General features: G+C 45.8%; 1 protein-coding gene across 1 annotated transcript in view; it reads left to right on the top strand.

The window, feature by feature from the left end:
* The window catches only part of WDR62 (WD repeat domain 62), a 44,782-nt gene that overhangs the window by 567 nt on the left and 16,227 nt on the right, over positions 1 to 27,988 (top strand). The window contains exons 2-13 of the mRNA XM_047078195.1: positions 3,132 to 3,223; positions 4,100 to 4,162; positions 7,165 to 7,222; positions 7,453 to 7,623; positions 8,379 to 8,516; positions 8,943 to 9,125; positions 11,584 to 11,744; positions 12,937 to 13,126; positions 22,021 to 22,158; positions 23,534 to 23,712; positions 25,121 to 25,212; positions 27,318 to 27,443. Coding sequence (XP_046934151.1) covers positions 3,132 to 3,223; positions 4,100 to 4,162; positions 7,165 to 7,222; positions 7,453 to 7,623; positions 8,379 to 8,516; positions 8,943 to 9,125; positions 11,584 to 11,744; positions 12,937 to 13,126; positions 22,021 to 22,158; positions 23,534 to 23,712; positions 25,121 to 25,212; positions 27,318 to 27,443 — 1,591 coding nt within the window. The remainder of the gene's footprint in view (positions 1 to 3,131; positions 3,224 to 4,099; positions 4,163 to 7,164; positions 7,223 to 7,452; positions 7,624 to 8,378; positions 8,517 to 8,942; positions 9,126 to 11,583; positions 11,745 to 12,936; positions 13,127 to 22,020; positions 22,159 to 23,533; positions 23,713 to 25,120; positions 25,213 to 27,317; positions 27,444 to 27,988) is intronic.

Here is a 27,988-nt window from a genome sequence, read left to right as displayed (position 1 = left end):
CCCTCCCAAGCTCCCCTGGACCCGCCCTTAGATCGTTGGCCCCGCCTATCAGCCCTCGGCTAGTCTTCTCCAGCCCGTTTCGTCTCCTACGTCCCGCCCCGTTAGCCAAGGCTCCTCCCACTCTCTCTTCTCCTCTCTCAGGTACCCATCATTTCTAGCCCACCTGTCAACCCCGGCTCCCTTAGCCCTTGGACCATTTTCGGGGTTCTCTCTGGACCCTTACCTCAGTGTATTTTAGTTCTGCTGATCACCTCCTAGTCCCGCCTTCCTACGTATCCCCTCAGTCACCTTTGGATGTCTCTCTGGGCCCTTCCATTTTTGTGACCTCGCCCCACGCTGGATCTTTAGGGTCCCTACCAGTGTTCAGTATCGAACCCTATCTATCTAAACTGTCCCTCAGCGCGACTCCGCCTTCCCTCCTCACCTGCCTTCTCTTTACTTCTCCCTTACCAACGTGGGATTCTTATTCCATATTGCCACCCTAAATTATGGAGAACATGTGAATAATTGTAAAATCTCAGCAACGCTTCCTGCGGGAGGGAGTACAGAACAGTTCCCTAAGTCTTTAGACACAGGAACAAAGATTTTGGAGTAGATACAAGGAATTCCATTAGCACAGCAGCAATTTAAAAAAAAATTGTTCTCCAACTCTCTGAGCTACGAAGTCTGTTTTTATAAAACAGAAGTATTAATAACCATACCATGGGGTTGCAGGGAGCAGAAATGAAATGGTGACTATGACCTGCTTGTCAGAGTCCAGTTAGAGAGTGGAAACATGGTAGCTGCTGGTGGATCTTCTTCCTGCCACATGGCTTCCTGCTGCGCTCTGATTATATCACCCCTTCCTGGCTGCAGTTCCTGGTGGCCCCTGCCCACCTCTCTGGCTATACCTCCATAGTCCTCTCTCTCAAATGTTCAGTCACACAAGCCTGCTTTCTGTTTTCCTGAGGCTGCAAGCTCTTTACCACCTCCTAAGTGTTTGCTGAGTCCTCTTGGGTTTTTGCTGCAGTCCATCCGACTGGCTCCTCATCCCTTAAGTCTCAGCCTGCATATCCCTACCCTGAGAGGCCTTCCCCCAGCCTAAAACAGACACTTACTTTAATCTCTCATCTAGCACCCTGTACTTCACAGCCCTTACCTTGTAGGTTCCTGAAAGTACCTTGTGAGCACTAAACTGTATAAAATAGAGGAATGACAATAGCAATTTCAGAGAGGCAGTAAGTAATGTGCACTCTTAACGAGTGCAACCTCTGGACCCAGAATGCCTGGGCTTAAACCTTAATTCTGTTGTTGTTGTTCTTTGTCTCCCCCTCCTCTTCCTCTTCCTCCTCCCCCCCTTCCCACCCTCCCCCCCCCCCTTCTCTCTCCATGCCCAGAATGGAGCCCAATGCAGGGCTCATGACCCTGAGATCATGACCCTGAGATCAAGACCTGAGCTGAGATTAAGAGTTGGACTCTTAACTGACTGAGCCACTTAGGCACCCCAGTTCTGTTCTTCTTGTTATGAACTTTTCTGTGCCTCAGTGTCCTTATCTGTAAGATGAAGATAATAATATAAATATTCCCTTGTAAGGTGTTTGTGAGGATTAAGTGAGCTCACATATGTTAAGCATTAGAACAATACCTGGCACATTGTAAATTCTCTATTAGTGGTAGCTACTACTGTTTTGATTGTATATTTTTGGGTAATTGATGTCATTTATTTTTCTTGTTTGGTGGCACAGAGTCCATCTGGCTTACAAAAGATCTACTCTAAAAATGACCATTATATTATATTAATGCCCAGTAATGCTGATTGACAGATATAAAAACGATGTGAGTGCCATTGCCTGATTGCTTGGGTTAGAGTCCTGGTATGGCTCCTTCCTGGATGGGTTACCTCTCTGAGCCTTTTTATATCCTCGTCTGTAATATGGAGATGATGACAATAATGACCATATCACAGGGTTATTGTGAGTATTAGATGAGTTGGTACAGTTACAGGTATTTAAACAGTGCCTAGCTCCTGGTAAATGCTCAGTAAGTGTTAGCTATCATTATGCTATGCCTCTCATTTCTGATACCAAGGACTTGCTTGAGAATGTTTTACTTTAATAATAATTAGAAACTAGTCTATTCCAGGGGTGCCTGGGTGGCTCAGTTGATTGAGCATCTGACTTCGGCTTGGGTCATGATCTCACGGTTCATGGGTTCAAGCCCCACATTGGGTTCTGTGTTGACAGCTCAGAGCCTGGAGCCTGCTTCAGATTCTGTGTCTCCCTCTCTCTGCCCTTTGCCCACTCGTGCCCTGTCTCTCTGTCTCTCAAAAATGAATAAACATTAAGAAAAAAAAGAAACTAGTCTTTCGTTTTGAAAGTATGAAAGTATCACAATTCTATTAGTGTATACTCTAAATTGTTTTAATCAACCACAATAGAGATTTGCTCATTTAAATTACTTTGCTTAGAGAATTTTAAAATTTTCAATGTGATTGTTCACTTGTTTCTTTACTTGTTGAACCTCTAGACTGTAAATTTGTTGAGGGAATAGATGGTGTCCACTCTTGCTCACACCTGTGTCTCCCCTGCAGGGCCCAACATATGGACTGGCTTTGGAGCCAGAGACTAGCTGGGTTTGTATCCCAACTTTGTCACTCCACAGGCATGGGATCTTGGGCCTCAATGTCCCCATCTGTAAAATGGGGTGATAATAGTGCCTTCTTTCCTTGGGTTGTGAGGCTTCGAATTTTTCATCCTTGTAAAATATTTAGAAACTTATTCAGAGGTCACCTTCTCAATGAGGCCTTCTCTCTTCCCTATACTCCCAATCTCCTTCCCTGCTTTATTTTTCTCTTCTGCTCCTATCAGCACCTGGCATCTGTTTTACATGTTTGTTCTGTTTATTTTTTATGTCCTCCATCCCATCATGATTAGGATGTGAGCTCCAAGAGGGTAGGGGTTTTTGTCTGTCTTCCTCATCATTCTGTGTCCTTCAAAGGAATGTTGAGAAGAACAAATGTTAGCTGTTGGTCACATGACTGTAGAAGTTCAGTTAGTATTAGATGTAACAGGGACTGAATGGGTGGCTGAGGCAGTGGTGCCACGGAGGGCCTACTGGGACATGTCCTTCTGACTTGGACATTTCCCCCACAGGTGTCGCTCGAGAAGGTGCTTGGCATCACAGCCCAGAACAGCAGTGGCCTGACCTGTGACCCCGGCACAGGCCATGTGGCCTACCTGGCAGGGTGAGTGAGTGGGCGGGCCTTGGCTTTTCTGGCTGTAGGATGCAGGTAAGCTGCCTACCCCTGAGGACTGTGGAGAGGCCCATCTAGGTCTAGAACAGCACCCGGCATGTGGTGAGCACCATGAAAGCCTTATTGTGACTGCAGATGGGAGGTGGTGGCGATTCTGGGAAATACCCAAGCCATGGTGTCAGACAGCCTGGATTTGTGTCCCAGCTCCACCGTGTGCTCTTCTGTGAACCCCTGCTGCTTTGTCCATAAAACACAACTAGGAATATCCTCCTTTTGGGTAGTTGAGAGGACTGAAAGATCTCCTCCCGTTTATTCCATAAATACTGATCTAGCCTGGCACTGTTCTAGGCGCCAAAGACCCCTCCACTCCTGGAGGGCAGGGGCAGATCTGTAGTCCTTCCTAATGAATAATATCTGTCTGTCATTGAGTCTTTACAATGCAGTCCAGGATAGAGGACAAGGGTGGGCTCTTGAATCTGTTATGGATTCATATCCCCACTCTGTTCCTGACCTGCTGGGTGGTCCTGGGCAAAGGATTTTCCCTCTCTGGGCTTCAAGTTTCCTCATCTACAAGAGGGGGCTAAGATTTCCGACTTTACGTGTCATTTGTGAGGATTTAAAGAGATTGTGCACATAAGGTCTTTATTAGCCCAGTGCCTGACAGAAGAAGTGTTGGTTTCTATTTAAGAATATATTATCTAATAACTTGAAGTGTCCTAAGATTCTCAGCGTTAGACATCTGGAGAAGGAGGAGAGAATCTTCTGTTCAGAGCCTTATTTATGTGTGGGCTCTTCTGTTGGGAATAGAATCATCCCTGGACCCCAATACTCCCCTCAGTTTGGGCACATTTCCCTCTTTCTCCCCAGCTGTGTGGTGGTGATTTTGAACCCCAAGGAGAACAAGCAGCAGCACATTTTTAACACTGCCAGGTAGGCTGGGGCCTGGACATTGGGTAGGGGTGGGGTGAGGGTCCCGGCGCACACCCCCTTCCCCTCATGGCTTGGGAGTTCGTACGTGGGTAACTAAGTCATTCACTCACCCGTCGGTTCAGCGACGTTGTTGCTTTGTGCTAGGTAGTGTTCCGGGTGCTGGGGACAGTGAACAAAAGACATGAGAATCTCTGCTCTTGTAGAGCTGACAGTCCAGCAGGGAAGACAGACTAAACCAGTTGGCAAATTACTAACCAACTCTGACCATCGCTATGGGGGAAATAACGAGGATGTGTTAGGGCAGGTTTGCAGGCAGAAAATGGAGGAAAACCATATCAGAGGTCTCAGGGAGGGCCTCTTGGAGGCTGAGACCTGAAAGAAGTAAGGGAGTGACCCCTGCAAAAGTGTAGGGGGCGTCTTCCAGATAGAAGGAACAGCAAGGGCAAAAGTCCCTGCAGTGAGTAAGAATCTTGGAGCAGACGGAGATTCTTTTGCCTGGAATTGGAGGAGGGGGCAAAGGGGAGAGGAGGCTGAAACAGAAGTCGCTTCTGGGTCTTAACAATTGTTTAACTTTTCACATTGAAATCATTTTAGATTTTAAAGAACAATACAAAGAATGCCTGTCTACCTTTCACTCATTTTCCCCAGATGTTGACCTTTTACCGTATTTGCTTTATCATTCTCAGTCTATATACATAGTAATTTTTTTTTTTGAACCATTTGAGAGTAAATTGGGGACATGATACCCCTGTGCCTCTAAATATTTCAGTGTGGATTTCCTGGGCATGGGGTGGGCATTATCCTTCAAAACCACAGTACATTCAACAAAGTCAGGAAATTAAAACTGGTACATCACTACCAACTAAGCCTCTTTCAAGTTTTACCATTTACCCCAAGAATGTTCTTTACAGCAAAAGAATTCTGTCCAGAATCACACGTTGCTCAGTTGTCTCTTTGGTCTTCTTCAGTCTGAAGCAGTTCCTTTGTCTTTTCTTGACTTTTATGACCTTGACACTCGAGGATGACAGGCCAGGTATTTTGTAGAAGGCTCCACCCTTTGGGTTTGTCTGATGTTTCCTCATAGATAGACTGAGGTTCTGCATCTTTGGCAGGAACACCTCAGAAGGAATGCTGCATCCTCCTCAGTGCGTTCTGTCAGGCGGTGCATGATATTGACCTCTCTTACGACCAGTGGTGTTCCCTTGGGCCCTTGGTTAAGGTGGTGTCTGCCAGGCTTTTCCACTGTGAAGCTTCTCTTTTCCCCCGGTGACTAGTGAGTATGTTGTGGGGAGCGTCTCTGAAACTGCATGTATCACCCTGTTCCTCACCGCACTTTCCTTCATGCTTCTTAGCATGGCTTTGACATTTTTCAAAGCCTCTGCAGGGAATTCTGATGGCCAGGGCTTTGCCCTGTCAGGTAACTTGGGCAGGACTTCCCTGTGTTGAGGTCTCCTCGTCTCAAAACTGGCTGAGAGACCTGAGTTCATGGAGCATGCCTGAGGAATTAGTGCAGCGATGCCCATAGAGCATTTTGTGGAGGGCCGGGCGCAGGGTCAGGGCACACGACAGGCTAGGAGTGGCTGCAGTCAACAGAAACCCACGAGCATGGCGTCAAACACAAGGGCATGCTCTTTGTGCTCGAAAGAAGTCTGGAGGTGAGGACCCAGGGGCTGGTGTCTCTGCAAGCCTCAGGAACCCCAGTCTGCCTGTCTTCTTGTTCCACCGTGCCTGTTGTGAGGCCTCTGTACTTGAGGTTGTCTCCTGGTCCAAGATGGAGTTCTGGCTGTCATGTCCGTTATTCAGAAGGGGAACGATTGGGGATCAGGACAAAGAGTTGCCTTTGAGGAGTTTTTCTGGAAATCCCACATGCGTTTCAGTTTACTTCTCACGGACCAGACTAAATCACGTAGCTGTACCTGTGTAGAGAGGCGAGGAAATGTACTCCAGCTGGAGACACTGCCATTCTAATTAAAATTTGGCTTCTGTCGGCGAGGAAGGACGGGCAGGTGGCGATCGGGTAGGCAGCTTGCCTTGTGTGCTGCCCTAGGAGTGGTGGGAAGCCACCAGAGAGTTAGGTGATGATGATAAGTGTTCTATAAGATTGTCAGAGACTCAGAGGCATTTGCTTAGTTACCTGCACACCAACTAACTCACGTGAGGGAGACCATTACTAGACCATTAAGGAACACAGGTAAAATAGGATTAAAAGAGAGAGTGGAGGGGCACCTGATGGGCTCAGTTGGTTGGGCGACTGATTTCTGCTCAGGTCATGATCCTAGAGTTGTGGAGCCCAGTCCCACGTTGGGCTCCGAGCTGAGCGTGGAGCCTGCTTGAGATTCTTTCTCTCCCCTCCTCTCCCCAGCTTGTGTGTGTGTGCTCTCTCTCTCTCTCAAATAAAAAAGAGAGAGAGGGGAGAGGAAAAAAACAACATAGTCTGGGAACCATGAAACTTGCTGCCAGAAAAAACATGCAAACTACTCTGGTCATTCAGTCCTTGTGCAGGCTAGAGAGAAACATGTTGGTTGTTCATGGGTTTTCCAGAACACTTTGAGTGTTTAGCAGTGGAGCACATGCTGTCTCAGTGTGATGTCTGCCAGCACCACCCCCCCTACAGTTAGGACAGATCGGTACCATTTCCTGCACCTGAATTCTCAGGGTTATAGGGTGGGTGGGGCCTTAGGGAGCCCACCCCTGCTGAGCAAGAGGAAAGGAAGGTCCTTGTACAGTGACCACCCTATCTATGTTTGGGGACTTTGCTTTTACGCCTGGTTTCCTGTGCCACTGACCCTCTTCTGTCAGTGGGGAATGCAGGGAACGCGCTGTATGCTGTGCTGGGCACATGGGCAACATTGGCTCTGTGGGAGCTGCTGGCACTCACCTCTCCTGGCCTCTTTCAAGGCTTGGGAGCAAGGAGTGGGCAGAGTTCTGTGAGCACAGCCAGGCTGGGGTCTGGCTGCCTACCCTCCTTGGAACCAATGACTGACGCCTTTCCCTTCCCTCAGGAAGTCGCTGAGTGCTCTGGCCTTCTCCCCTGATGGGAAGTACATAGTGACAGGGGAGGTGAGTTGTGTTTGTGAGTGGGTGGGAAGGGATCTTGGGGCCATTCCTTCTACCCCCACAGTAGGTGTGGGAGGCCCCTAGAATAGCTTCTTCCTGGGCCAGAAAGCCCCATGGCAGATGGGGGAGGTGGCTTTGGGGCATACTGGGGCAATGCCAATTTTAGCCCCAATAGCCCTTCCAGCCCCTCCTGGTGCAGATCCCAGCAGCAGTAATGGCCCAACCTTCCCCAGAACGGGCACAGGCCTGCTGTGCGCATCTGGGATGTGGATGAGAAGAATCAGGTGGCAGAGATGCTGGGCCACAAGTACGGCGTGGCCTGTGTGGCCTTCTCCCCCAATATGAAGCACATCGTGTCTATGGGCTACCAGCACGACATGGTACTCAACGTCTGGGACTGGAAGGTGAGAAGACTGGTGGGGGTACCCTGCAGCTCAGGCATTGAGCGAACTTAAATGAGATAATTTGGTAAAGTGTTCATTTATCCGGAAAATATTTATTGAGCACCTAGTGCATGCTGATCCCAGTTTTAGACACTTACTGTGAGGCATACGACAAGCTCTAACTAGTAGAATTACGTAATTCTCATAGTGACCAGCTGTGACCTTGAGCAAGTGACTTTACTTATCTGTGGGTCCGTTTCCTCATCTGTAAAAGGGATACGTTAGCATCTCCCTTGTTGAGTTGTGAGAATTCAGTGAGTTAATATGCACTGAAGGCTGGATTTGGGAACAGCTAGGGGAGGACTTGGAGGTGGCAGAAGTGGGTGGCAAATCCTGGCTCTGTTCACAACGTGCTGTGTGATCTTGAGCACATGACACCACCTCTCTGAGCCTGGCAGAGGTGGGGAGAAGCACCTACCATATAGGACAAGGGAGAGGATTTCATCCTGCAAAGGCTCTGCCACGTGTGAGCTGTAGAGCTGGGACTCTTGGGGAGAGCTCTGGAACTTACTCACGCATGAAAACCTTTCCAAACCTCAGTCTCCTCTGATTAGTAAAGATAAGAGTGCCACACGTAGGTTTCCCCAAGGGCCCAGAGGGCCCCAGGAAAACTGACCTGGAGCAGGGGATGGCTGAGTGATACAGGGCTCAGGCACAGGCACAAATGATCCAATGGCTGGGTGCTAGCATGAACTTCTGTGCATTGATTCTTCCAGAAAGACATTGTGGTGGCTTCCAACAAGGTATCATGCAGGGTCATCGCCCTCTCTTTCTCAGAGGACAGCAGCTATTTTGTCACCGTAGGGAATCGGCATGTGAGGTTCTGGTTCTTGGAAGTCTCCACTGAAGCAAAGGTAGGTTTCTGCCCCTGTCCCCTTAGCCAGGCCTGGCGGTTAACCGTTAGGGGCAGTGTGGACTCCTGTTTCTACCTGAGATTTGGAGCCAGTGATCTCAGAGGTTGTCTGGCCTCTGGTTCAGCTTCTGCTTCTGGGCCTGCTCAGACAGCTCAGACAGCTCAGGTGCTGTCAGGCCCTGCTGGGAAATCTCCCGACACACAGACCCTGGGGCCAGACCTCTTTTCTGGACTGCCACCTTCCAGCCACTCTGCCTAGAAGTGTCTGTTCTGCTTTTTTCTTCCTTTCTCCTCCATTTGGAGGAATGCCTTCGAGCCCTTCTGTTTAGCTATGTGTCATATCGTCTGGTCATGAGAGTCCCATTGTGACCTTGCTGGGGTCGAGGCCATGCGGACAGTGTCTTACTATGCCCTGCTGTGCCTCCAGGTGACGGGCACGGTGCCCCTTGTAGGGCGTTCAGGCATCCTGGGAGAGCTGCACAACAACATCTTCTGTGGCGTGGCTTGTGGCCGGGGCCAGATGGCAGGCAATACCTTCTGTGTGTCCTACTCGGGCCTCCTCTGCCAGTTCAGTGAGAAGAGGGTGCTGGAGAAGTGGATCAACCTGAAGGTACCCCACCCTCCCTGTCTGCCATCAGTGGGGAAAACACTCTTCCCAGGACATGTGTCTCTAGGGACATTCAGTAATGTCCCTGCCGGGTAGTTGATTCCACTAACTCTGGGTTTAACCTCTCAAAAGTTCTGCTTGTGAGACTTTTGGTGAGTAACTTTCCCTCAATGAGCCTCAGTTTCCTCATCTGTAAAATGGAAATCCTGCTGCCTACCTCACAGAGTTAATAAGGGAGTCCCATGAGATAATATATAGAAGGTGCTCAGCACAGTGCCTGGTACCCTGTAATGGGGTCAAGGTTACAATCGCTCTCCTGTCACTGTTTGATCCAGTTCCCATTTTTCTTCTTCACTGAGCACTCTTTTTTTTTTTTTTTTTTTTTTAACGTTTATTTATTTTTCAGACACAGAGAGACAGAGCATGAATGGGGGAGGGTCAGAGAGAGGGAGACACAGAATCGGAAGCAGGCTCCAGGCTCCGTGCTGTCAGCACAGAGCCCGACGCGGGGCTCGAACTCACAGACCGTGAGATCGTGACCTGAGCCGAAGTCGGCCGCTTAACCGACTGAGCCACCCAGGCGCCCCGTTCACTGAGCACTCTTAACTGGCGGGAGGACTGCATTTTTTTTTTAATCTAAGGTATGATTGACTTCATTTTTCAGTCAAAAAAAGACTATGTTAAAAATACATAACTTTTTTTTAAGTTTATTTATTTTGAGAGAGAGAGTGAGAGTGTGAGCAGGGGAGGGGCATAGAGAGAGAGGGAGAGAGAGAACCCAATCAGGCTCCACACTATCAGCACAGAGCCCATTGCAGGGCTCAGTCTTGTGAACCATGAGATCACGACCTGAGCCAAAACTAAGAGTAGGGTGCTTACCTGACTGGGCCACTGAGGTGCTCTTAAAACATTTTATTTATTTTTTAAAAAAATTTTTTGAATGTTTATTTTTGAAGGAGAGAGAGAGAGAGAGCATGAGCAGTGGAGGAGCAGAGAGAAAGGGAGACACAGAATCCAAAGTGGGCTCCAGGCTCTGAGCTGTCAGCACAGAACCTGACATGGGGATGGAACTCACAAACCATGAGATCATGACCTGAGCCGAAGTCAGACGCTTAACCGACTGAGCCACCCAGGCACCCCCTCTTATAACATTTTAAACCAAAGGATGGGGGCTTCTGGGTCGCTCAGTTGGTTAAGCATCCAACTCCTGATCTCAGCTCAGGTCCTGATCTCACAGTTCGTGGGATTGAGCCCCGAGTTGGGCTCTAGGCTGACGGTGTGAGTCTGCTTAGGATTCTTCTCTGCCCCTTCCCACTCTCATTCTCTCTCTCTCAAAATAAATAAATAAAAACTTATAAATAAATAAATAAACAAACAAACAAATAAAATAAAGGATGTTACATCTATAAATTGCAGAACTACTTTTCTTCAGGATCTGAGGGTTTGAATCCAAACTGTCTTCCTGTTCTGAGACTGGATGCCCATTGGCTATCAGCAGGAGCATAATGGTTTTCCCTCCTTTTCCTACTCCTGACTTTTTTTTTTTTTTTTTTTTGAGAGAAAAGAGCATGCGAGTCGGGAAGGGGCAGAGAGAGAATCCCAAGCAGTGCAGAGCCTGATGTGGGGCTCCATCTCCCCTGTGAGATTGACCTGAGCTGAGATCAGGAGTTGGACACTTAACCGACTGAGCCACCCAGGCACCCCATCCCACTTCTGCTCTTGTGGCTCCCCTCCAGAACTCACCTTTAGGGTTAAAGGAATGGTGTCAGGCCTGTGGAAGAATTCAGAGTTTCATCTGTTTTTCCTAGTTGGTTAAACATCATTTGTTTTTTTCTCGTTTGAATCCTCTTTCTAGAACTTTGGCAGCTTAAGCAAGTCCAAAGCTTTTGACAGATGGATGGTTAGCCCCTGAGCAGTTGTCATAAATGACAACTTATAAATTAAGTTCCTTTAGACTTGGACAAACTCCTGTAATGTGTATCCAGAGGTCTGGCACTTCCTGCCCTGTCCATCTGTGTGTTCTGGCAGGATAGATGGCCCAATTGTCTTTCCTGTATACGGTAACATTTTTCTGTGTTGCTCTGAAGTATAATCTCTATGAAGTTGTTTTCAAACAATAAGGAGTAAAATGTAAGCCTCAAATTCAACCCTGTTACTGCAAATTACCTATCTGAAGTCACTATCTGCTGAACAGATTATTTTCCACACACAGCTGAGTTCCTCTGTAAACAATAACAATTCTGTCATAATTTGTGCCTCTGTCTGCCTGCTGGCATGTTTCTTTCAATGGTGACTGCTACATCCTGATTTCAAAAGTCTTAAAATTTGCTAAAATAGACTTCTTAGACCCAAAGAACTTCTTAGAACCCAACCTCTCTGGAGGCTGTTCTGTTAGTCCCTGTGTCCCTGAACTGGGCCACATGGAACACCAAATACACTTGTGTTCCCTTTTCCCCCACAGGTCTCTCTGTCTTCCTGCCTGTGTGTCAGCCAGGAGCTCATCTTTTGCGGCTGCACAGATGGGATAGTCCGCATCTTCCAGGCCCACAGCCTGCAGTACCTCGCGAACCTGCCCAAACCGCACTACCTTGGGGTGGACGTGGCCCAGGGCTTGGAGCCCAGGTACTGCCCAGCAGGGGGAAGGAGAGGAGCCCACTCAGTCTGTCCACTGACATTCACTCATGCTTCCGGCCCCATCTACCTATCTGGCCAGCCCTGGGCTGGAAGGAGACAGCTATAACGAGGCAGCAAAATCTCTGCCACCATGAAGTCTGCAGTCTAGTGAGGGAGCTTGATGATAAGCAAGTACACAAACGAGACCATTTCAGATAGTCATAAATGCTGTGGTGAAATAAAGCAGGGACTCAGAAAGGAAAGTGCCCGGGGATGGGGCTGTGTTGATTGGCAGCCAGGGGAAGCGTCTTTGGTGAGAGGGAACCAGCTGTGTGGAGAGCTGGGTCCCAAGAGCAAGCGTAAAGACCTGAAGGGAAAAACCCCCTGGGCTTGGTGTGTTGCAGGAACAGCTAGGGACTGTGTGATCAGAGCCTAGTGTACCAGGGGAAGATGTTGGGAGACAGGTCTGAACATTTATGGAGACTGGCAGGGGAAGCTTCCTTCCAATAAAGGAAGTCTTTTCTGATGTCAGTGGGCAGCCTGATTTCAGGCATTGGCATTGGTTATATGGTCAGGCCTTGAGCATTAGATCCCTCTGGCTGCCATGTTGAGAGGGGGTGGAAGGGCTGAGCTGTGCTGTATCTTCCCCTTTGTTGTAAGGCTGTTTGGTGTCTGTAAAACGTAGGACCTACCTCTCATGGAGACTGGGAATTCAGTGTCGCTAAAGCTCTCAGATCGGCGTGTCATAGATGCTCAGTAAACTGTAGCCTTTGTAGGGAGGCCCCAGGTCAGGGGACAGCTCCCCAGCCCCTTGTATAGGGATTTTTGGTCACATGTTGGTGGGGCCAATGAGAGAGAACTGAGAACTGATGGTATGTGCCCATCATCCTTCCATGCTCAGAGAGAGGATGGAGCTTGGGTTGGATTAGATGAAGGGAGAGAGATGTCAACAGGAGTCAAAAATTCAGGTGTTCTCAGGGGCCAGCCAGAAGCTTCCAGTTTACAACCTTTGGACTAGAAGCAAAAGCAAAGGAACTGGGAGGGAGGAAGGAGAAGTGGAGTTGGAGTGGGAGATGGACCACCCCAAATATAAGGAATGGCATTGCCAAGCAAGAGGCAGCTAGCTCAGGTATCACCAGGAGCAGCTGTCACTACTCACAGTGACATTGATGGTGACTGATGGCACATGTGGCCTTGTTAGCTTCCTCTTCCACAGAAAGGCAGAAGCAGTCTACCCGGATACGGTGGCACTGACCTTTGACCCCATCCATCAGTGGCTGTCCTGCGTGTATAAGGACCACAGCATCTACATCTGGGATGTCAAAGACATCAACAAAGTAGGCAAGATGTGGTCGGAGCTCTTCCACAGCTCCTACGTCTGGAACGTGGAGGTGAGTCCCTGTTTTCTTCCCTCTGCCCCTGCTCGGCTCCCATCTGGGGCTCATCTGGGGAAAGCTTCCGCAGTTTAGGGAACCCATTCAGCTCTTCCGTCACAAGATCCCAACTTTGTGCCAGATGCTGTTCTATCTAGGTGCTGGAGACATAGCTGGGAAGGAAACTGATGAAAGTCCTGCATTCGGGGGGGAGAGTAAACCCACACGTCATCAACACCAACCAAGCAGCACTACCTCTCCAAAGAAAAATAAAACAGCGTAGGGCAAAAGGGATCAAGGGTGCTATTCTAGAGAGGGGAATGATCAGGGAAGTCCTCTCTGAGGACATGACATTCAAGCAGAGACCTGCAGGAAGCGAGGCATGTGGCCACTGGGGAGAACAGTGTCAAGAGCATGTGTACCTTGGAGAGCTTGCTGTGGAGGCCATTTGTGTAGTTTAGTGCTTTTCTAAGTGTTGAAGTTTTCTGAGAATGAGTCTTTGGGATGTTTTCATTCTCTAAAGCTGTTCTAAGTCCTTGCACATAAGACAACCAGTGGGGAAATAGTTGTATTCTACCTTTTTTTTCTTTATTTGTCCTTCAAATTTCTTACTGATAGAGCACTTGTCCTAGAGAAATTATGTTTTTGGTGGCCCAGTTCACAACTGGGAGAAATAACTTGTTCCTTTTGAATAAGCATTATTTAGCCCTTTGACTGCTTGAATCCATCTGCCTTCGTAGATCTGAGTTTTCTGCTGATAGCACTTTTCTCTTAACAAGCATGTTGTTTAAATAACTTTAAATTTTTGTATATAAATATATTCTCCTTGAAAAACAGGTGAAATATTTCAAAGCTAAAGACTGTTTTGATCACTTCCCTATCCCCCAATCCTCTCTCTCACCCTCACCTTTGTTGTTGGTTTAGTATATGCTCTTTCAGTTCATTTTCTTTGCATCCACCTGTTATTTATATATCTGTCTCTTCAACAAAAATATCTTTGGGTGCATCTTTTTATCAGTTCTGGAAAGAACAGCCAGTACAGACTTAATAATTGCCTCTACCCTGTTCTTTCTCTTCATCTGTAACTCCAATGTCCTGTCTCTATCCCTCATACCTTTTATAAATAGAACAGATCTAGAAAACCACACAAAAGAAATGTACAGTTTATTAATTGTTAGCAGCTATTGGTGCTCAATGCATAGATCCATTTATTCCTTGGGGGTTGCAATATGGTGATATTCTAATTCTATCATTTCTTTTTATTAGTTGGACTACTTATATGAAGAAACAATTCCCCTCATCTACCATTTGGTCACCCAGTGGTACACTTCATATAGGAAAGGCAGGATAAATGCTTGATTCTTTCCCTTTATTTACCAGTTTTCAAGATAATGAATTGGTTCCCTGTCCTCTAAAGGTAACTAGTTGTTTTTATTTAATATCATTCTAAACTCATATATGTAAATATATTGGATATATTTTAATCCATTGCAATTATTAACATTATTAAAGCTCAAATTGTCCCATCTTTGACCAGTGGGAGCCTCTTTAAGTTGGCTCCTGAGTCCTTTGGACATGACCCTAGTAATCTTTCTTTGGTAGCTTCCTTGCTATTGGAGATGACGAGATGTTCCAGTTGCATCTTGTACATTTCCTGTCCCAGACCTGGAATTAACCATTTCTTGAAGAAGCCCTGAGTTTTTGTTTTGTTTTCAGTGTGAACTGGTATTTCAAATTCACTGTCTGAGTGCTGGGGATGCTCATAGGTATTGGATTGATCCTTCCAGAATCCTAAAGACATGGGGGCTGATGGAATTAGGATATCTACCCAGTTAATCATTTACTTATTCCCACATTATATGTACAACAGTCTGAGAATGACGATTACTCAATTTTGAGAAGAGTTTAAAACAATTTTTTTGCCTATGTTCTCTCCATTCACCCCCATTTTTAAAAATAGTTATACTATTTCTGTGTGATTTGATCATTATAAACCATTATATACCACATTCTCTTCCTTATGACCCCATTTATTGGGAGGGTAATAAGTGTACATATATATTGTGGTAAAATACACATAGCATAAAATTCACCATTTAAATAATTTTAAAATGTACAATTCAGTGGCATTCAATACATTCACAATGTTATACAACCATCCCTACTATCCAGCACTGGAACATTTTCATCACCTCAAAAGGAAACTCTGTACCCAAGCAATCAATCCCTTTTCCCACTTCCCCAACCCTAATCTGCTTTCTGTCGCTATGAATTTGCCTGTTCTGAATATTTCATACAAATAGAAAAATAAAATATGTAGACTCTGTGTCTGGATTCTTTCACTTAATGTTTTCAAGGTTTATCCACGTGGTTACATGTTTCAGTACTTCATTCCTTTTTTAGGGTTGAATAATATTCCATTGTATGGATATACCATGTTTTGTTTATCTGTTCATCAATTGATGGATATTTGTGTTGTTTCCATCCTCTGGCTTTATGAATAGTGCTGCTATGAACGTTCATGTACAAGCTTTGTTTGAACATCTGTTTTCAGTTCTTTTGGGTGGTATACCTGGTGGGCAGAATTACTGGGTCATATGGTAATTCTGTGTTTAACTTTTTGAGGAACCCCCAAACTTTTCCCAGCAGCTGCATCATTTTACATTCCCACTAGCCATCCTCCACATCCTTACCAACACTGTTTTTTTTTTATTTTTGAAGTATAGCCATCTTAGTGTTTGTGAAATGGTAGTATATTGTGGTTTTGACTTGCATTTCCCTAATGGTTAATGATACTGAATTTCTTTTTATGTGCTAGTTGGTAATTTGTATATCTTTGAAGAAATATCTATTCAAATATTTTGTCCAGTTTTTACTTGGGTTGTCTTTTTGCTTTTGAATTGTAAGAGTTCTTTACATATTCTGGATATCCTTATTAGATATATGATTTACAAATATTTTCTTCCATTTTTATGTTATCCACTTTCTTGTATCCTTTGATGTACAAAGATTTTTAATTTTGATAAAGTTCAATTTATTTTTTTCTTTTATTGCTTGTATCTTTGGTGTCATAACTAAAAAACCATTGCCAAATCCACAACCATGAAGATTTACTTTTCTTCTAAGGGTTTTATTATTTTAGCTCTTCCATTTAGGTCTTTGGTCTCTTTTGAGTTAATTTTTGTTAACTTTTATACTTGAAGCAAGGGTCCAGCTTCATTATTTTGCATGTGGGTATATAATTCCAGCACTGTTTATTGAACAGACTATTCTTTCCCCTTGGATAATCTTGGCACACTTGTCGAAAATCAATTGACCATAGATGTATGGATTTAATTTTGTACCCTCAGTTATATTCCATTGATGTATGTCTATCTCTATGCCAATGGCACAGAATTTTGATTACTGTAGCTTTGTAATAAGTTTTGAAATTAGGAAGTGTGTTTCCTACAACTTTGTTCTTCTTTATCAATATTGGCACTATTTGGGATCAGCTTTTCTGTTTCTGAAAAACAACAACAACAACAACAACAACCTTATCTCCATTGTAATTTTTATCTTCTTCTTGCCAGCCCTTGGTTTAGTTTGCTCTTCTTTTCTAGTTCCTTAAGGTGAGACATTATTGATTTGAGACTTTCTTGATGGAGGCATTTACAGCTATAAATTTCCCTCTGAGTATTGCTTTTGCTGCATTCCATAAGTTTTGGTATATTGTGTTTTCATTTTCACTTGTGTCAAAGTATTTTCTAATTTCCCTTTGATTTCTTCACTGATCCATTGGTTGTGTAACAGTGCGTGATTTAATATTCACATATTTGTTAATTCTCCAAATTTCCTTCTGTTATTTGTAATTTCATTCTGACTGTCGTTAGATTGTTTGTGTGATTACAGTCTTTTAAAACGTATTGACTTCTTGGGGCGCCTGGGTGGCGCAGTCGGTTAAGCGTCCGACTTCAGCCAGGTCACGATCTCGCGGTCCGTGAGTTCGAGCCCCGCATCAGGCTCTGGGCTGATGGCTCAGAGCCTGGAGCCTGTTTCCGATGCTGTGTCTCCCTCTCTCTCTGCCCCTCCCCCGTTCATGCTCTGTCTCTCTCTGTCCCAAAAATAAAAATAAAAACGTTGAAAAAAAATAATAAAAAATAAAAAAAAAATGTATTGACTTCTTTTGTTACCTTATAGGTGGTCTATTCTGGAGAATGCTCCATGTTTACTTGAGAAGAATGTGGGTTATGCCGTTATTGGGTGGAGTATTCTTTACATATCTGTTAGTCTGTTTGGTTTATAGTGTTTTTCTAGTCCTCTATTTCCTTATTGATAATTTCTTATAACTATCTTTTGTTGAAAATGGAATGTTGAAGTCTTCAACTGTTACAATGCTGTTTCCAATTCTGTCAGTTTTTGCTTCGTGTATTTTGGTTCTCTGCTCTTATGTGTGTATGTTTGTGTTATATCTTCTTGATGGTTGGCCCCTTTATCAATATATAATGCCCTTCTTTGTCACTTGTAACAGTTTTTAAAAATTTTTTAAAAAATATTTATTTTTGAAAGAGAGAGAGACAGAGTGTGAGTGTGGGGATGAGGGGGCGGGGGGCAGAGAGAGAGGGAGACACAGAATCTGAAGCAGGCTTCAGGCCCTGAGTTGTCAGCACAGAGCCCAACAGGGGCTTGAACCCATGAGCAGTGAGCTCATGACCTGATCCAAAGAGGGATGCTCAACTGACTGAGCCACCCAGGCACCCCCACTTTTAACAGTTTTTGACTTAAACTCTATTTTGTCTGATACTACTATATACATGCAAATTTCTTTTCTGGTTACTATTTGTATGGAGTATCTTTTTTTTTTTTTTAATATATGAAATTTATTGTCAAATTGGTTTCCATACAACACTCAGTGCTCATCCCAAAAGATGCCCTCTTCAATGCCCATCACCTACCCTCCCCTCCTTCCCAGCCCCCCATCAACCCTCAGTTTGTTCTCAGTTTTTTTTTTTTTTTTTTTAAATTTTTTTTTTTTTTTTCAATGTTTATTTATTTTTGGGACAGAGAGAGACAGAGCATGAACGGGGGAGGGGCAGAGAGAGAGGGAGACACAGAATCAGAAACAGGCTCCAGGCTCTGAGCCATCAGCCCAGAGCCCGATGCGGGGCTCGAACTCCCGGACCGCGAGATCGTGACCTGGCTGAAGTCGGACGCTTAACCGACTGCGCCACCCAGGCGCCCCTGTTCTCAGTTTTTAAGAGTCTCTTATGCTTTGGCTCTCTCCCACTCTAACCTCATTTTTTTTTTCCTTCCTCTCCCCCATGGGTTTCTGTTAAGTTTCTCAGGATCCACATAAGAGTGAAAACATATGGTATCTGTCTTTCTCTGTATGGCTTGTTTCACTTAGCATAACACTCTCCAGTTCCATCCACGTTGCTACAGAGGGCCATATTTCATTCTTTCTCATTGCCACGTAGTACTCCTGTATGGAGTATCTTTTTACATACCTTTACTTTCACCCTGTATGTGTCTGGATATAAAGTAGCCTCTTATGGACAACAGAGAGTTGGATCTTTTTTTTAATGAAGTCTGCCAATAATTTTCTTTTTATTAGAGAGTTTAATCCCTTTACATTTAAGGTAATTACTCCTAAGATGGGATTTATTTTTATTTTCTTCTTTTCTTGCCTATCTCATTATTTTTTTTGTTGAAACCTAGATATTTTGATTTAAAAATTTTTTTTTTCAACATTTATTTATTTTTGGGACAGAGAGAGACAGAGCATGAACAGGGGAGGGGCAGAGAGAGAGGGAGACACAGAATCGGAAACAGGCTCCAGGCTCTGAGCCATCAGCCCAGAGCCTGACGCGGGGCTCGAACTCACGGACCGCGAGATCGTGACCTGGCTGAAGTCGGACGCTTAACCGACTGCGCCACCCAGGCGCCCCATAGATATTTTGATTTTTATAATGTGATGACTCTGGAAATCAGATTCTTCTCCTCCACTCTGGGGTTTGTTGTGTGGGTTGTAGTTGTTTAGTGGTTTTTCTGAACTGTTTTTGTAAAGATTGTGTTCTTTTTCATGTGTAGTCACTAAAGTCTTTCCATTATCTGAGATGTCGGCTGTCGTGATTTGACAGCAGTTTCCTTAAATGTCAAAATGCAGCAGCTTCTTTCTTTTTTAAGCTCTCCCTGGTTATTGTAAGTTAGATTCCAGAGTTCTGAAAAAGTTGATTCTGACAGTTTTTTGGAGCTTAAGTTTGCTTTGGTGGAGGGATAGCTTTTTGGAGTTCTCCCCACTGTGCCGTTTTCAGTGATGTCACTTGACCCTCATTTATTCTTTGTTCTATGAGTAACTATATATTTAATCTATGTTGATGTCTCTAGTTGTTTTTGTTGTCAGGAGCTCCTTTTTTTTTTTTTTTTTTTTTTTTTTTTTTTTTTTTTTTTAGAGAGAGCACAGGGGAGGACAGAGAGAGGGGGACAGAGGATCTGAAACAGGCTCTGCACTGACAGCACAGAGCCCGTGGACCTCAAACTCACGAGCCATGAGATCATGATCTGAGCCAAAGTAAGACGCTTAACCAACTGAGCCAACCAGGTGCCCCTGGAGCTCATTCTTTAGGAGATTTGTCAGGAACAGTTCATGGGGACAGTATCTCCCAATATGAGTTTTTGCATATTGGTAAATTTATATTTGCCCTTTATACTTGAAAGTCACTCCTGCTGGATAGAAAATGTTTGGCTCATGTTTTCTTTCCTTGTCTCTCTTAAATACATTATTTCATTTTCTTATGGTTATTGAAATGTCTGATTGTTTTCCCTTTTAAGTCACTTTCTGTGCTTGCCTAGAAGCCCAAAGGATTTCTTTCTTTTACTTTTAGGCCTAGTAATGTTACTCTAGAGTATATCTTGGTATTGGTTTTTATAGGTAGACCTATTCCTGCTGTATACATTTTAGTATTTCTGTTCCCTTGATTTGGTTTTCTTCAGGGATTTCTATTATCTATATGTTGGATTCTCATTGCCTAGCTCCAGTAGTGTCACTTTTTCTCAAATCCTTTTAGTTCTTTCATCATTTGTTTTATTTTTAATAGTTTCCCCCTTTTAGGGGCGCCTGGGTGGCTCAGTTGGTTAAGTGTCCGACTCTTGGTTTCAGTTACGTCATGTGATCTCATGGTTTGTGGGTTTAAGCCCCGCATTCTGCCTCATGCTGACAGTGTGGAGCCTGCTTGGGATTCTCTCTCTCTGCCCCTCCCCCTCTGGCCCCCTCTGTCTCTCTCTCAAAATAAATAAATAAACTTAAAAGATAAAAAAAAAAAAAGCCCCCTTTTTACCTATTTCTTCATGCCTTACCTTTTTGTGTTTATTCGCTTTTGGATTCCTTCTAATTTGGTTTTTATTCCTGAAATGATCTCTTCATTTATTTCTAACTCTGAATTCTGTCATCTTATTTCTGAATTTCCTAATTGGGAAATTGTTTTGTTTTGTGGAAATATGTTTCTGGTGTGCTTTCTTTCTTTTCCTTTTATTTTAAAGGGTAACTTTGTTTGGGACTGGAGTTTGGTCCTTTTTTGTTTTCATTCTTAGAAATGCTATAGTTCGTGGGGCACCTGGCTGGCTCAGTCCGTAGAGCCATGATCTGAGGGTCATGAGTTTGAACCCCACCTTGGGTGTAGAGATTACTTAAATAAAAATAAAAATAGAAGTTGGTGTGGTTGAGGGCAGATTTTCTAGCTCCCCAAGAAAGGATTCCATCTTCTATGATTTTTATACTATTTAAAAAAATATGGCAGCTTGCTTTCTGATATTTCCTTATTATGTCCCTATTTATGTGTTGTGCCCCTACCTTTTTCTAAGCCTCCTCTTTACTCTGGCTCTCCAGTGTCTATCCTGATCAGTCTTGTTTTCCCTCTGGGTGGGCCTTTGGCCATGGGTGAGAGCCATGGCAGGTCAGTGTTAAGAGTTCACAGGATCTTCACAGCTCCAGCCCCTTCTGACCTAATTGCCAAAGCACACACTCAGCCACTATTGGAGTGGATAAAACCCTCCTGGTTTGAACTGCTGTTCAATTTGAACTGTTGTACTTTCCCTGTGAATACCCGTTGGCTACTTTGGGGTTATCCTTTGTTGGGTAACCACAGAGTTACTCAAAGAACAACAAAGTTGCTTCCTTCTGTGTTCTCTCATATACATGTTGACAAACTACTGGAGGTATTTAGTCCCTACCTGCTTGTATTTTGGGAGTTATGAGAATATCGTATCACCTAATTTTGCTGTAAGTGTTGTCTGTGGGGTTTTGGTTTTGATATCTGGTTGCTCATTTTGATGTGGCGATTTTAGATTAAAAATCTGTGCTACTGCTGTTATCATTTCCTCAGAACCCGGTTTTCCAGATTTGAAATCTCTCTATATGTCATCTTTTTGACTGTCTGACCTGCATTTTGCTTCTAGAAATAGTTCTATTTTGTTGTTTTTCAGCCCTGCTTGGTTAGTCTTTATAGTTTATGGTCGGCTAGTCATACTTTTACTCTTGTCAAAGCTCTTCTATTTCTTTAAGCATGTTAAACATAGTTATTTTATGTTCTGTGTGATAATTCCAGTATTTGAAGCTGGATGGCTATTTCTGCTGCTTCTTGCTCATGGTACCTTGTTTCCTTTTGTGCTTAGTGATTTTTGATGGAGCTGCCCATTTGCCTTGGAAATTTACGTGTGGGGATGTTTCATGGCCTGGGCTGAAGATGGGGCATGGACAATATATAGTAGCATTCAGTGTCCTTGTTTTCTTGTTCATTTTTAACATAGAAGGCATTACGCCATGCCTGTTTATCTGCCACATACTTTTTGTCACCAAAATGCACTAGTATATCATAATGCTGCCACTGACATGGTTGTAATGAATCGCCCTTTGCCTTGTTCTCTGGGGACTGTAGGTGTATCCGGAGTTTGAAGATCAGAGAGCTTGTCTGCCATCAGGATCTTTTCTTACTTGCTCCTCAGACAACACCATCCGCTTTTGGAACATGGATAGCAGCCCTGACTCTCACTGGCAGAAAAATATCTTCAGTAATGTGAGTGGCTCAATTATGAACCATATTTTAGGAGGAACTGAGACATACTTTAAGTAGGATATAGGGACAAGAGGGGGTCTTGTGGACCTTGGTGTTAAGTTTCACTGAGGGCAAGAAGCAGGAAGCAAGACCGGTCACACTCTGTCGCCCTCTCTCTTGTCTCTCACTCTCTCCCTCTTTTTCTTTCTGAGGTAGTGTGGTCTGTCCTCTTTGCTTCTCTCTGCCCATCAGCTCCTGCTTTCTAGGTGTGTCAACACAGCTACTCCAGGCAACCTGACATATTCAGTAGAAATGAAATTGTTCCCCAGGTCTTCAGTCAGAATTCTCTGGAAGAACACCTGACAGACCAAATCAGGGAGGGGCTTCCCCTGTCTAGCTAACTGCCACACAGTGAAGCCTTGGGTGAGGCTGCTGGCAGCGTCCCAAAGAGAGCCATGATGTTGGGAGGGCTGAAGAAATGGTTGCTATTGCTAGGTCAGTGAGGGAGCTTCTCTTAGGAGCTGAGATCTGATTCATGCATTCATTTATTCTGCAGATGCTTAGTTAGATCTATGCTAGGTGCTATGCTGCATGCTGGGGACACATCAGTGACTAAGACCCTCCTTCTGCCCTTGTGGCTCCCACAGTCTAGAAGGGAGAGGCACCAATAACTGTACAAATTATGGTATAATCATAAGCATGATAAGCATGGAAATAAATTGTGAAGTGTTAGTAGGATATGTAACAGTGTCATCTGATTTTATCTGTAGTGTGAGGGGCAGTTTCCTGGAGGAGGAGACAACTGAGCTGAGATGTGGAGGATAGGGATGAGCAAAGAGGGGAGGGGAGAGTGTCCTACACCAAGGGAATAGCCTGTGCAAAGGCCCTGAGGTGAGAAAGAGTTTGGGGAGTTGGAAAACCTGAGCAGTCACTGTGGCTGGAACAAAACAGGCCCTTAATGCAGGGTGTGTGTAGCAGGTGCCCTTTTACTCCCCTCACCACCACCCCCCCACCCAGTACTACCACCTTCTCTTCTGCACCTGTGTGATATACATGTTATATTTGTCTGCATACAATAGAAGAACCCAAAGCCAAGAGGAAAAGTTTGGTTTTCTGACTCATAAAAATAGTCTGGAGGTCACCAGTCCAGCTGTTTTGGCAGCTGCAGGAAGCCCTTAGAGACCCGAGAGCCTTTAGCTGTCCACACTGCCATTTTGGAGTCATCCTTGTCCTTGTCATCCAGCATGGCTGCGGGAGCTCCATACCTTCTGAGTAGCGAAGGTCAGATTTGGAGTTCTGGAGCTAATGAAGGACGGGAGGCCGGCTGTGGGGAGACAGGACTGCAGAGGTGCTTTGGCGCTTCCAGAGCACTGACCTCAGCCCTCTCCCTCCGCAGACCCTGCTGAAGGTAGTGTACGTAGAGAATGACATCCAGCACCTGCAGGACACGTCGCACTTCCCAGACCGGGGGGGTGAGAACGGGACACCTGTGGACGTGAAAGCTGGGGTGCGGGTCATGCAGGTCAGTCCTGATGGCCAGCACTTGGCTTCAGGCGACCGAAGTGGAAATCTGAGGCAAGTGAGCCCTGGAGGGTGATTAGCAGACACTTCCCAGCTCAGGCTTGGATACTCGGTGGTGTGAAGGAGCCCTGGCCTCGGCACCCCCGCCGGCCCACTGGGAATGAGGGACTGTGACTAGCAAGCTGGAAAGCAGCTGTCCCTGACGACTTTAAGCTAAGAAGCGTCTTCTGGAGGGCTGACATAGGGCAGCCACGGGGACCTCCGCAGCTGGGGCTTGTGAACTGTGCCCGTGTTGTAGACAGGCACACATGTGTGACCTTAGGGTAGGGGGACAGTTCCGGACAGAGAGGATGCCAGCTGGAGCGTGGGGGGTCCTGGTGGCATGGGGTGGGGGGGGGGGCAGGAGGATGGGACATATGAGGGCTCAGGCTGTTTTCCCACACTGTAGAGGTTTTTTAAGATGTCACCGGCCCAATAGGCGCTGACAGAATATGAACCCCATCACGAGGTTTAAGTTGACGAATGACAGCTATGACCACTTGGGTGCCGAGACTGGAGGAGTGAAAGGGATAGGGAGCCGGAGAGCAGGTGCTCCAGAAGGGGCAGCCACCGTGTGGCAGCAGGAGTGCAGGCTGCATTGTCACATGTTCCCATCGTCCAAGTAGAGCAAAGGGCTGAGTTTTCTCTGTGAAATTCTATGACTTTTAAATGCTGGCAACTGTTTGGACACCAATCGCCGTGTGAGGCAAACCGAATGTGTCCGTGGGCCGTTCACACTGACTGCGCTCTGCTGTGAATGGTGAAAACAGCAGCGAGCCAACGTGGATGTAGCACTCTTCCCTGGCTGGCCACTGGCTTGACACTTACTCCTTTCACCCACCCTCTGGTGGAAACGCTGCTCTTAGCAGCTGGTTTCTAGATGGGTTAACTGAGGCAGGAGAGGCCAGTGGCTAAGCTAAGATGACAGGTAGAGTGAAGGACGTGGAGTGACTGTCTCTTATGTCATCCTAGAGGGCGTGTTGTTTGGTTTCAGTTGGAGAGAATGAGGAAAGTTTAGATTTGAGAGTCTTTAAGAATGAGAGATAGGAATCAAATGTCCCATACCTATAGGTCCTATCCTTGAGCATGACCTCTGACCCCTGGCCCCTGCCCCACCCCCAGGAATCACCTCTGATATAGCCCTGTCCTAACCCCTGTTCTCCCAGAGGACTGTCCTAGTCCTGGCCCATGGAACCATAAGGGGCTGGGTGCTGCTTAGGTGGTCCAGGCTTGGCACTGCTACCTTTAAGATAGCTGGTTTCTAGAGGAGAAGAATGATTGGGCATCTAGATTAGCTGGCCAGGGCAGGAATTTCCCACATTGCCCGGCGGGCTGCTCTGACCTTTTCTGGCAGTTGCAGAACACCTAGCGCTGAGGGGTGGGGGCTCCGGGCAGGGTACAGCGGACAGCGTATGTCTCCCAGGATCCACGAGCTACATTTCATGGACGAGCTGGTCAAGGTGGAGGCCCATGATGCTGAGGTGCTGTGCCTGGAGTACTCCAAGCCTGAGACAGGTAAACCTGTGTGGGGTGAGGGGCAGGTAGGGGGAAAGCAGGAGAGCATTCCCCCCCTGGCCGAGCCACAGAAATGAGTGGTTGATGTCTCGTGGGGCTGTGAGTGACAGCTGGCAGTCCTGTGTGTAGTAAGCCCTGTCACTGGGCCCTGAGACCAGGGTAGCCAGGACTCTAGAATGCAAGACTCGGGCAGGCAAGACTGGGCTTGACTTGCTTACCCTGGTCCCCAGTGCTCTGAATAGCTTTGAGGTGAAAGAGGTGAGTGTTGAATGAGAGAAAGTATGAATGAGCTCATCCTCTGCTGGAAAAAAGAGAGCAACAGTTATATTATATATCACAGATCAACCAAATTATTTTGAAAAAGTTCAATGCCTACAGAAAAATTGCAAGAGTATTAGAATGAATACCCATATTCTTTTCACCCAGATTCCTCAGGGTTTTTTCTTTTAAATTCTATCTGACCCTATGACTGTATATATGACTTTACCTGTTTCCCCATCTCCACTTCTATCTCTGTGTTTGTGCACATGTGTGTACCTATGCACATGGACATAAAGTATTCTCACATACATTTCTTTGGCTAACCTGTTTGAGAGTAAGTTGAGGGCATGATCTTTCACTCTTCGATGTGTCTGTGAGCATTTCTTAGGAATGAGGATATCCATTTACAGGACCATGTGCACTTATCAAATATGGAGGTTTCAGGGCACCCAGGTGACTCAGTCGATTAAGCATCGGACTCTTGATTTCAGCTTAGGTCATGATCTCACAGTTCATGAGTTCAAGCCCCACATCAGGCCCTATGCTGACAGCATGGAGCTTGCTTGGGATTCTCTCTCTCTTGCTCGCTGTCTGCCCCTCCCCTGTTCGTGTTCTCTCACTCTCTCAAAATAAATAAATAAACTTAAAAAAAAAAATGGGAGGTTTCACTTTATATGGTTCTGTTATCTCCTCCATGGTCCTTATTCCCAGTTTGCCGGCTGTCCCAATATTGTCCTTCGTAGCACCTTTGTTTTTCCAGTCCAGGTTCACAATTTAGTTTTCATAGCTCTTTTGTCACCTTTTTTTCTGGAACATTTCCACAGCCTTACTTTGTCTTTGTGATTTGACTTTCTGCAGAGTATAGGCCATTTTACAGAATTTCCTTCAGTTTGGGTTTGTCTGTTTTCCCCATGATTTGATTCTGCTGATACATTTTTGGCAGGAATAGAACATTTTGGCAGGAATAGATATGTTAGCAATCTTTCCCATACTCTTTTCTCCTTATTTGTTTCCCTGCACCCTCTGTCCCACCAGTTTTTCTTTTCTTTTCTTCTCTTTTTTTAAGTTTATTTATTTTGAGAGAGAGAGAAAGAGAGAGAGAGCAAGCAAGCAAGGTAGGGGCAGAGAGAGAGAACCCCAAGCAGGCTCTGCACTGTTAGTGCAGAGCCTGACACGGGACTCGAAGTCAGGAACCATGAGATCATGACCTGAGCCGAAGTCGGATGCTTTACTGTCTGAGTCACCCAGGCACCACCCACCAGTTTTTCTTCAAATCTCTTTTCATTCAGTACATCCTTCATGAACTCCCCTCCACCTCAAGTCACGTGTTAGCCCTCAGACATGCGAGGCGACCAGGGTTGGCACTGTCTGAGGGGGCCAGCAGGGAAGACCCATTGGCAGAAGGAAGTGTGGCAGCGGGTTGTCAGTAGGGCCTGGACGAGACCCAGGTAGCCGGAGTTCAGAGAGTGAAGGAGCAGTGTTCTGGGGAGGCTGAGAAGTTGGCTGGGCTTCACATGGCAGCCAAAGAGTTGGCCTTGGCAGGAAGGAGTGCTGGGCTCTGCTGGGATGTCTGCTATGGGCACAGGTGGCAGAGCGTCCATGTACATCAAGATTCATCCCCCCGAACTGGGCATGAGATGTGAAGTGCCAAGGTTTGAGGGGCTCTGGGGAGAGACTGCAGAGCTGGGGGAATGGCCCCTTGAGGGCTTTGAGGCCAGGTGGCTGCAGTCACAGCACCAAAGACCCCTTTTTCGAGGCCTGGAAAGCTCAGTCACATTGTTCTCTGGGAGGCCAAGGCATCAGGCAGCCTCCTGAGAACCCAGTGCCACCCTGTCCACTCACAGGACTGACCTTGCTGGCCTCAGCCAGTCGGGACCGACTGATCCACGTGCTGAATGTGGAGAAGAACTACAACCTGGAGCAGACCCTGGACGACCACTCCTCCTCCATCACGGCCATCAAGTTTGCTGGTGAGTCCTTTCCTTCCTGCTTCGCCCTCCTTGGTTGGTGCACCCCTTTGGCTACACGTAATAACAAGACTCCCTTTAGTTTGAACAAAAAAGGGAAAAGCAAGCTCTGGATTCAGGCCCAGCTGGATCCAAAGGTTGATTTATTCTATTATTATTTTTTTAAATCATCAAGACTCCCTCTGTCAGCTACACCTTTCTGTGGTGGGCAGCATCTGGGTGTCACTGTGCCACTCGAAAGAGATTTCCCCTCTTCCTATCAATTTTGGCAGAAATTGGGAGCTGAATTCCCTTGTGCAGGCTTGAGGCACCTGCCCTTTTCAGAACAGTTATCGGTGCCAGGGCTTTGGGGTGTTTTCTTGGGCCAGGTCTGACTCACGTGCCCCCAGCCCACACCTGCCTCCACCCCTGATCCAGAAGGACTGGCATTAGGTGAATGCCATTCCCCAAAAAGAAATCGGGGTGCCAATCCTGTGAGAGGACCACGGGATGGGCACTGGTGACTTTGGCAGAAAAATAGGTGACTGCAAAGGTTGCCGGGAGCTAAT

This window comes from Lynx rufus, unplaced genomic scaffold (assembly GCF_022079265.1).
Source record: "Lynx rufus isolate CCGP_SWC_20201006 ecotype Redwood Valley unplaced genomic scaffold, mLynRuf1.p SCAF_16, whole genome shotgun sequence".
Lineage (NCBI taxonomy): Eukaryota > Metazoa > Chordata > Mammalia > Carnivora > Felidae > Lynx > Lynx rufus.
Note: the sequence above shows the minus strand (reverse complement) of the source record. Positions and strands in the feature narration are given on the sequence as shown.